Here is an 11204-nt window from a genome sequence, read left to right as displayed (position 1 = left end):
GGAAAAAATGGCTCTAAAATTGACAGTACCAGTCAGTACCAAACAAACACACCTGACAATGTTTGGTTTTTATAATCTTGAAGGCATTTTAATCTAAAGGTTTAACATTTTTGCTTTAAAGCTATCTTACATAGTCTTTTTAAAGTTGATATATATGATTTGGTTACCAGTACATGGTATTAAAAAGGTTTCCAGAGACAGAGGATGTTTCCGACAGAGGTCCATCATCAGCCGTGTGAGCACTATATATAGCACACTGCAGCTGTGTGTGTGTGTGTGTGTGTGTGTGTGTGTGTGATTTTATATATATATATAAAACTCTGCATGTATGTACGTGTTTGATAAGTTACTTGGCACTCTGCCAATCAAAGCACGTCTCAAGTTTTCAAAGCAGGTTAGCTCTAAATAACGGCGATCATGTGATCACATAATCACTGGAAACAAAGCTTAGTTATGTCACTGAAACACCACTCAGGTTTCATGTCTGTGGTGCATCAGTTCCCCTGTCCTGCTGTAGTCCAGAATACAAGCTGAATATACAGAATTTTATATTTGTTTACTTAAATGCAATAATAATGAATAGAAATGTGTGTATTTGGTAACTGTCTTTTAAAAGGATAAAAAAAAACCATGCACAGTGCATGTGGTTTGAAAGCTTCACTCCTCAATTTCCTTGTTTATTTTAGTTCAGATTCAGCTCTCTCAGTTGTGAAGAAGGCTTTGACCTCAGAGCTGAAGCCAGAGCAGCACAGCCTTCCTCTGTAATACTGCAGTATTCCAGCCTGCAGAGAGAAGGCAAAAACTCATGATTATAGCTCACCACATCCACACATCCACACACAGGCACTTGTGCATTACACCACACACATACACATGGGCATGCACAAATAAAGCCCAATAATACCAACTCACATTCACAAACTTTATCAATCTTACTACAGACAGAGATACATACATACACACATATTGCGAGCATGTGTGTGTGTGTGTGTGTGTGTGTGTGTGTGTGAGAGAGAGAGAGAGAGAGAGAGAGAGAGAGATACTAATGGTAATGTCCGTGTGAGGGAGCTATAATTATTGTGTGTGTGTGTGTGTGTATTTGTGTGTTTGTGCATGTGCATTTGAGTTATAGTGTATATTTTGTAGAAAATTATATTTTAGTTTTAAAATCAAAATACAAAAATTATATTTAAAAAATATTGTTCTTAAGTGTACAAACAATGCAAAAATATGCTATTGTAACAGCTCACCTCAGTGTCTCCAGTGTGGATTTTCCAGTCCAGCAGACAGCATCATTGCTCCTGAATCCTGCAGTTTAATGCTAGTCAGGTCCAGCTCTCTCAGACTTGAAGAGTCCAGAACTGCTTTTCTCTGTGAGTCTACAGTAACCCAGTCTGGGAGAGAAATGAAAATCCCAGCAATATGTTTAAGATCTTTAAGAGATTACATCCACACAGTCTGGGAGGAAAAAATATGTCAGAACACACATACATGCACAGTCTATTTTTTTGTAAATTTCTTCCTGGGTTTTGTGTGTACATTTGCATGTGTTTGCATGTGTAAAAAACAAAACAATGGGTAGTTTCTGCAAGAAAATTACAATGGGTGAATAAATAAGGGTGAGAGTGAGAATGTGTGTGTAACAAGAGCAATATAATAACACAGTACAGTCTGCTTTGGTTTTTCTCTATTGCACCATCCTTTTATATTTCGTTTACAGGCGCAACACTTACTGGACTGATGAATTAGGATGATACTAGCTTCAGATTTTATTGTGTTTTGATTTTTTTTCTGGTTAAAATAGGCTCTGAGTTTAATCACATTTGTCTCTGAGTTTAATTACGATTCTGTGTTCGGTGCACATCTGTAGCGGTTACATAAACCTTCTTGCAGTGGTTCATCACATTCACAGAGACCTCTCAAACTCATCTAAGTATAATTTTTTTCTACATTTTGTCCCAAAGTTTCCTGATTTATCATCAGGAAATATTGTGTCTCTCAAATTGATCTCACCCCAGTGTCTCCAGTTTACACTGTGGATTATCCAGTCCAGCAGAGAGCAGCTTCAGTCCTGCGGTCTATTGTAACTCATGTCCAGCTTTCTCAGACTTGAGGAGTTTGAGCTAAGCACTAAGGCCATAACTGCACAGCTTTTCTCTGTCAGATTACAGTCATATAACCTGGGAGAGAAATGATGACATATCAGCCAAACACACACACACACACACACACACACACACACGCACACACAAAGATACAACAGAAAGCTACAATGGCAATGTGTGTGTTAGAAAGTAAGCGACAGTGTGTGTGAGAGAAAGACTGAGAGGAAGAGAGAAAGAATGGTATAATGACTGAGAAAAAGGGAGAAAAATCATGCAACTAGTGTCATTGTTGGAGAATAATGGCATACTCTTACTCTATATCAACTTCAATCAATCTCTCTATCTATAGCAACTAAGATGCTTGCCTAATGTATCAAAATCTTCTAATCAATCTAATCTAATCAAAATCTTCATTATTTCTAAATGTATGATTTTATTAATGTATAACTGTTTCTTTATATATTGTTGTTTTAAATTATTTTAATTTAGAAATACAAAAACTCAATACTCAGGTAAAATCTCAGTAGTGAAATATTCTATGTATTATGTCCTGAAACTAGTGTCACCCAGCCTTAGGTGTCAATTGATTAGAAGGATGTATACCTTAGAAGGATTAGAAGGATGTATACCTTCCTTTCTTGGGCTTTGTGTTTCCCCTTTTCATTTCACTCTTTTTAAATTTAAGTCTGTTAGTCTGTTTACATCATTGATAGAATTAGGAGTAGTTCTGTTCAGCCAGCAGCAATGAATTTTAATTTAATCAACTGCAAAGCCATGCATGTTAAATGTTATCCTATGTTTACCATAAACATTAGCCTATGTTTACCATAAACATTTGCGTATGTTAAACATGAACATTTGCATATGTTAAACATGAACATTTGCATATGTTAAACATGAACATTAGGCTACGTTAAACATAAACATTAGCCTATGTTAAACATAAACATTAGGCTATGCTAGCCTGCATGGCTTCTCCTCAAGCATCTCTGGAAGATCTCAACAGTCTCATGGATTTCTATGGATGTTGATCAGTCCTGACATAGGGCCAGTTCAGTGAATTATCACTGAACGTCTCCAGACAGCTTAGTACACAGTAGTGTCATCGACTGCACTAAGAAAGACCTTGAAATTATGTATGGTTTGTCTGAACCCTGGAATGTGGTGCGTAACCTTCTTGCACACAGGCACACAGCTGACTGAGATAACACCTGCCATCCACAAAGTAGGCCTCTTCTTTAATTAATATGTGATGCCTGGGTGCCAAAGTCTATAGCTGTTCCAATAAGTAGCTACAATATAGAGTTAATCTCTCCATATCTTAAGATTTATACATAGATTTCCATTAGTTTCATCATTGTTCTTGCTATAGGATTAGAGTTCATCTCCTTTTTGGCATTGGCTTTGGACACAACTCCAATTTCCATTAGGAATTCCCAGGTTAGGGCTTTCACCCCTAGACAGGAATCAGACAAAAAGCACCAACTGAGCCTGAGAGTGCAGCTTTTGGGGTTGCAGCCAGAACCTTGTATTAATAGAAAAGAGGAGCACCACTTTAACAAACAAAAGATGGAGTTAAAAGAGAGCAGCTTCAACAGAGAAAAAGACACCATAAAGAAATAATTAAAAAGCAAAATTAGAGTTACTGGCCAAACAGGCTGCTCTTTTAGAGACACAGTATGCAAGTGATCCCCTTTCTGTCAGGCACAGTATCTGTCAGTCTTGATCCTGTAGTTATTGTTGTGTGTTTGGTGAGCACTGCCTGTAGTCAGAGGAAAGGCAGCACAAAGACACATAAGAGCACTTCAGGATTAACAAGTGGGTCAGCTAGCACTTTATTAGGGTGATTAGGGTGCATGATACATTAGGTACAAATGGGTTCAGGAAATGTTCACAAATAAATAGATGACCACATGACAGAATTAATGACTTACTTAGCCCCTAAAACAACAGCACCAGCCTGCCTAAATGATTACACTGTGGTAATAGGCCTAATCACAGCGAATGATGTACAGGCTTACATGGAGAAAATGAGAGACTCAACAAAATAGTGCCAGGAAAACCATCTCCTCACACTAAATGTCAGTCAAACCACAAAATAGGTGGTAAACTTTAGTAGCACTCAACTCAGATCTCTAAACCTTCCTGATAGGTTTATACATTACCTCTGTTTATGTGTGAGGTGATGAGGGTAGTCTTTTGTATGTTTCTTTTTTTAGCATTATTTACTGTGAATTTCTTTCATTAGTGTGGTTCTTTTTTTTTTTTTTTTGGCCTGGGTCACTTCTAAAGCAATTGCACCAGTATGTTTATTTGTTTGTAATAATAACCTTTGGTATTATACACCAAAGAAAGAGACCATTGGTGCTTCTGTTTGTTTTATTACTATTTACTTGTTCCATTAGCCATTTATCATTCCTCTTCCTTGTTACGGCCTCCAAGCCTAGATGGAGGTTCATACCACGCTCTTTATCTCAAACTAGATTAAACTCTTTTTGTAATTGCATCAGATTAGTGCATCTCTGCCGGTCATGAAAGGGCTATTCCCTTTATCCCATCATTTTCGAGTCTGTACAGTAAAATGTTATCCATGATGTCAAATGCTGCACTAAGATCAAGCAATAAGTAAAGAGACAACCCAGGCCAGAAGCCAACAACAGCTCATTAACTATTCAATCTGTGCTGTCTCTGTACTAGGATGAAGCCTAACCCTGACTAAAAGACTTCATGTATTTGGTTCTGATGCAGATATGATCTTAGCTGCTGAGCTACAGCTTTTCTAGGATCATAGACATAAAGGGAAGGTTTGAGATTGGCTTGTAGTTTGACAGTTGACATGGGCCAGGGTTAGCTTTCCTGAGTTTTGATAACTGCTAATGTGAATGACTTTCAATGGTTTTAAAGTGTGTGGAGAGTGAATCTAGCAATCATGTGCAAGAGTTTGAGCAGGAGATCAAAGACATTAGATCAGAGATTGGATTGGTGTAAAGAACTCTAATGCCTTTATTGACACCAGATTGTCTGGGTTTTCCTATAGACTGAATGAAATAAAGGGTGATGTCAACGTGTCTTGGGCACTACCAAAGTGAATGTTGAAACCAGCAACAATTATAGCTCTTTCTACCAAAGTAACTAGATTAAAGAGGAATTCTCCAAACTCATTAATACATTCTGAATAGGGTCCTGGTGGCCTGCAGAGGTGGGTATAGTAGCCAAAACTGTAAGTAAAAGTACTGTTACTTTAAAATAATAATTACTCAAGTAAAAGTAGTCATTTAAATTATTATGTAAAAGTAAGAAAGAATCTATTAAACTACTCAACTAGTGAGTTATTTCATTAGAGCTCATTTAATAACACGGGAGAACATTACAAGCATGTGTGCTCTACAAATATAAGGGTTTACTCTGAATTCAAATCTGTTTTAAAGATGTTTTACTCAGGCATGGTTTTTAAAGGAATTTTACAATAAGTTATATGTGACATATACATAAATAATAAATAAGGCTAAATAAATAAGGCTATTGCACTTAAAATATACAATCTTGATTGTAAACTATATGTCCTAAGTAGATAGCGAAAACACTTTGGTAGATCACAGAGAAGTTTTCCAATAGTTTTACAATAACAGAATATTTTATAAGTAGCTGTTTTTCTTTGCTCTGGGTCTTTGTCCTATGTAGTTCATGTGTTATGTCTAAAATACGTGAGTGTCAGTTTTTTGAACAAAGAGAGATTCGAATGCAATAAACATACAGTTTAATAGGGGCAATCCAAAGAGTAGTCAAATACTGGCAATGGTCGATACAAGTTGAGGCACCGAACAAACAGATCCAAAGGGAGTAGGCAAGAGAATATCTGAAAACAGGCAGGTAATCCAATAATCCAGAACAGCAAACAAGACAACTAACGTAAGGCTGGTAAACGAGACTTCGCATCAACAGATAGAGACAGATGGAGATAGAGAGGATATAGCGAGAGAGAGAGTGAACGCATAAAGGAGAACGAGACACAGGTGAGGTTAGAACTCAGGTGACTGGGAACGTACAGGAGGTTTATGGGATGTGTAGTCTGCAGCAGTGTTGGAGGTGACAATGAGGTTTTTCATATCCGTTAAATATTGTGCATATAACATAAGTCACAAGCATCACATTGTATTTGGTGATCTCTTTGTGATTAGTACAATTTCTGGGAATATCTGGAGCCCAAGGTCACATACTAGACATTTTACTTGTCCTTATATTTACATTGCAATTAGGTGACCAATTGGTCAGACTGGCTGACTATTGCTGTATATTTCAAAATGTAATAGAAGGAATGTTGATGAATATAACGGAGTAAAAGTACATTTTGACTTCAGAGATGTACTCAAGTAAGAGTATAAAGTACCCCCTTAAAAGTATAATTTGTTCAAGAAGTTACTCAAGTAAATGTAATAGAGTAAACATAGAGCATTACTACCCACCTCTGGTGGCCTATAGATATCATTTAGTCAAAATGGAGGAGTGGGCTTCTTTTTGCTGGCCGGATCATTTGAGTTAAAACAAATTTAAAGGATTTGAAATCATAACCAACTTTCTAGTTTATGCCTATGTGCCATTGTAAATAACTTCAGTGTTGCCTCCATATCCAGTTAGATGAGGGCTGTAGCCAGAAGGAATCGCATCATTTAAAGCTTTGTACTTATTTGGCCTGATCCCGGATTCTGTTAGACACAGTACATTAAGTCTATGATCAGTGATGGTTTCCTTTATCATAAGCACTTTAGATGTTATGGATTTAATATTGCCTTCTGCAATCGACACACCTCTAGAATATTACTCTTAGTAATCTCTGACTAGCGAAGGTATATATCATTAGATCCTACATAAATTTTAGACAACTGATTCTTGCCTAAGACCTAAAGATTACTTGCAATTCCCAGTGCCCTGGCCCCTGGTGTACAGCTAACTACTGCTGCTGACCTAAAGGCCTAGCAAACTTCGTGTGCTGCAGAATAGAGTCCCCAATAACCAGAGCTCTTTCAATAGGCTTCTCAGCAGGTGCCTTGCTGACTGGGGCAAACCTGCTGGACAAGCAAATGGAAGAGATATGGTACTTTTGTGGGTGGGACTAAGCTTGGCTATTTTGCCATAACGTCACCCATGTGCCCCGCTGTGAGGGCTGTGTTGCTGGAGTTGAGGGCTCATTAACTTCGCATAAGGCATCCAGAAATTCCATTTCCTTAGTATCCCTAACACTTTCTAAAGTCTGCATGTGCATCTCTAACTCTAGACTCTTCTCCATCAGACTAGTGATGAATCAATATTTCTCACAGACAAAACTCGGTTATTATAGATGAAGAATAGCTAAACCTTTTGCATTCTGCATACTGAAGAAGAAGAGAAGTGGCCATGACTGGAGATTTCTCAATCTTACTTTTTTTAAGAAGCTCTTTAGATGTTTATTTGAGACATTATGTTGGTTTAATATTTCCTCTGCATAGAGGATTGCTTTGTTGGCTCATTGGAGTATATTTCACTATCTGCTCCAAAAATCTGATGAAGTAGTCTCTGATGCCTGCCTTTATGATGTAAGTAAATTCATAAATATATGAAGCTATGACTGAAAAAATTAAATGAACAATTAGTAGCACCAAAGCAACAGTGTTCATGGGAAGTTTGCAACAGGAAGCAGAAAACAGGATGTGGACAGGAATGAAGTTCAGACTCCTGTGATGATGTTTGTGCTGAGACACATAAAAATATTACTTACTCACTCAAGGCAAGGTTGTGACTGTGTATGAGTAAATTTACAGGCTCAGCATTCTGTATTTGCTGTTTTACAGAGAGACTCCAGGCAGTGCTGAGTGTGTCTCCGCAGAGCTACATGACTGAAGGAGTCTCAGTGACTCTAAGCTGTGATGTCAGAGACTCCTCTACAGGCTGGACATTCAGCTAGTACAGAGTTGTTCCCAACCTACAGGAATTAATTTCAACGGAAAACTATGATGGCATAGAGATGCACCATGCAGAGCTTCTCTCAGATGGCAGCAGAGGAGCTGGAGGCTCCTACACTCTCAGTCCTGCTGCTCTTCATCACACAGGAGTTTATGTGTGCAGAGCAGAGAGAGGAGAACCAGCCTATCAGAGACAGTATAGCAACCTACAGCCACTATGGATCACTGGTGAGGAAATACAACAATACGGGACAGAGGCTGTGTGTGAGTGAATGATCAGATAGAAAATATACATCCAAGCAGAAATACAAAATGTATTTTTATCCATTCACTTTTTTATTATAACCCAAAATGTTTGATCAAGCTGCTGTATGCTGTATAAAGTTTTACATTTAACTGTGCAAGTGGGGAATGTGTAGGGCAACTGAACAGACAATCATAGGAGCTTAACTAGATGTCATTAAAGTAGTTTTCTCTAATCAAGTTAGGTGTAAGACTTTATCTTTCCATGTTGAATATGGTACCCACACTATAGTTAAGACTTGTCTAATAACACATCTTAAGTGTAATTTCTGTTTCCAAGGTGCATCTCCTCCAGTCTTCCTGATCATCATTCCAAGTAGAGCTCAACACTATTGGTGACTCTCTCTTGCTGAGCTGTGAAGGACAGAGTGACACTACTAGATGGACAGTTAGACGATACACATGCTATGGGGTGATGACAGACTGTTCATTTGGCTGGGGATCAGTTAGAGGATCTACGTGCACCATCAAAGCCCTTCACCCATTCCACAGTGGAGTGTACTGGTGTCTGAATCTGGAGTAATCCTGTCAACAGTGCATGGTGAGTCTCCATGTAGTTCATTCACTTATCAATGGCAATATAAATCACTGATCACAGCACATTAGAAACTATTTGTTCCTAAGACCAGGGTGTTTGCAGGACTCCTTAAGTCAGATTTAAGACTTTAATGTTATTTCATACAGGGAATTATTCCTCGAGAAATTCAAGTAATTTTATTACTAAAAATCATTGATGTGAAGAATTTGCATCAAAGCTTCTTTTAATCCATATAAATATGACATGATATTCCTACACTCCATTGTACCAAAGATCTATCAAGCTTAAAACAAACTAAGTAGTTATCCTTAACTGTGATTGACCTTATCCCTAAGTGCACCTCAATTTTTAAGATCATTTTTGAATGATTTGTACTTCTACATTTTAACACTAGTTATCTGAAATTGTACCCATAGCACAATGATAATTCAGGATTCAAATTGAAGTAGACAGGCACAAGACATTAATTCACATCTAGGCTTTATCATTTAGGGTCCATTTGAGCTCATCTAATACAAAAGAAAATGTAAAAAAAAAAAGTACCTGTCATGATTAGTCCCTCCCAGCTTCCATGTTTTCCCTGTCTTGTGTGTTTTAGTTCAGTGCCATAGTTTCACTTTCTCTGCCCCTCGATTTTCCACACCTGTCCCTCGTTGAGTTCATGTATTGAAACCCTGCCTTGTGGCCTTGGTTTTTGCTGTTTATTGTTTATTTCAATGGTTTATGTGGTTGCACTGAATGTTTGGATGTTAGAAAGCCCATCTGTTTTTCCTAGCCTTCGTGTGTGGTAGTCTCTGAGTTCTTCCTCGTATCCATCATAGCCTGTTTCTCCTCTGTTTTGTTTGTTTCATCATGTATCCCCGTGCTCTCTGTGTTGGTAATTTGACCCTGGATGACTACAACGACTCTGATTTTGGATGTACCCATAATAAAACATGCTCTTCTCCGCACATGCGTCCACCTCCTTACCACTCACAGTTACAGTACCTTTTATTTTGGGGGTTTATAATGCATATTTGGATGCTGGAGATTAATTTTCACTCATGCCCTAACATTTCCTGATTCAGCATGGTCAGATAAAGTGAACAGTTGTGAGCATATACATGAATTTACTCAGGAGCTACACTGCATTTTCCACTAGGTGTCCTACCCATCTCCAAAGCGCCCAAAAATCTTTCCAAATGCAGAAAAAGCCATCAGTCACTATAAAGCAAGAATGTGCAAGATTTTGTTTTTGCTAAAACATCACAACATTTGACAACTTATTGAAAGACAATATTAGCTTCACTGTTAATAGTTTCATTGATAAAACTATAAAGGATATTATATTCAAATGAAATTAAAATATAGTCTATTTGAAAATTGAAAACTAATGTTCATTTAAAGAAATCTTGAAAAACTTACTTAAGCAATACAATTTAACTAAAATAAATAATAGTAATAATTTAAACATTGATTAATAGATCAAATTAAATACATGCATTGTTGAGATAAATTATGAAAATAAAGAAATAATAAATTAAGAATTCAAAGAAATAAAAGTGCAATGTAGTCCTTAAAAGATAAAAACGCAGTGCTGCAGGACCTGAGGGAAAAGTTTTAACTGAATTGAAAGTCTGTCCAAACAAGAATGTTTGTAGTTTAGATTTAGAAGCATCTAGTGTTGGAGCTCTTCTAATACTTTCTAGTTCCATTATGAAACTGGTTCCATTTAAAAACTGGTTCCATTTAATGAAACTAGTTTCAATTAAAACAGCATAATAGCTAAACGTTGTCTCGCCAAGCTTAATTTTTGCCTTAGGCAGGACTTACTAGTTCATAATGATCTGAGGGCTCATACCGCTTCAGCATATCAGATATATACGCTGGCCCTATACCATTATGACATGTAGTTTTTGTGCCATTTTAAAGTCCAGTTCAAACATCTGCGTAAAATCTACAGCATATCCTCCCTTCAAACATTAAAGGAGACCCACATTTTTTTAATTTTATTTTTTTTTTTACATTTTTTCCCTTTAGCAGACCATTTAGAGCAACTTATAAAAGTGCTTTGAGATCTACTCACAGAATGAATACAGTTCAAGATACTGTTGAACTAGAAAAGAGCAGATATATAGGAATCAAAGTGCAAAATAAGCATAAGCTCTATGTCAACAATGATAATTGCAATAACAAACGATACCTTTGATACTAGAATTTCTGTTACTAAACATAGGTGCATGATCAATGGTCATTTTAATATTCCACAAAAAGATTAGTCTATGCCTGTGTTTGAAGACTGCAAGGGTCTCTGCTGTTTGACTGGATAGCCACTGGAGGTAT

General features: G+C 37.2%; 1 protein-coding gene across 1 annotated transcript in view; it reads right to left on the bottom strand.

The window, feature by feature from the left end:
• Positions 1–682: 682 nt before the first annotated feature.
• The window catches only part of LOC113590177 (NACHT, LRR and PYD domains-containing protein 12-like), a 65169-nt gene continuing 54647 nt past the window's right edge, over positions 683–11204 (bottom strand). The window contains 5 exon segments of the mRNA XM_035521725.1: positions 683–794; positions 1262–1354; positions 1356–1394; positions 2014–2077; positions 2080–2180. Of these exon segments, the coding sequence (XP_035377618.1) occupies positions 683–794; positions 1262–1354; positions 1356–1394; positions 2014–2077; positions 2080–2180 (409 nt within the window).

Source organism: Electrophorus electricus, chromosome 22 (assembly GCF_013358815.1).
Source record: "Electrophorus electricus isolate fEleEle1 chromosome 22, fEleEle1.pri, whole genome shotgun sequence".
NCBI classification, from domain to species: Eukaryota; Metazoa; Chordata; class Actinopteri; order Gymnotiformes; family Gymnotidae; genus Electrophorus; species Electrophorus electricus.
This window is presented reverse-complemented; position numbering and strand designations above follow the sequence as displayed.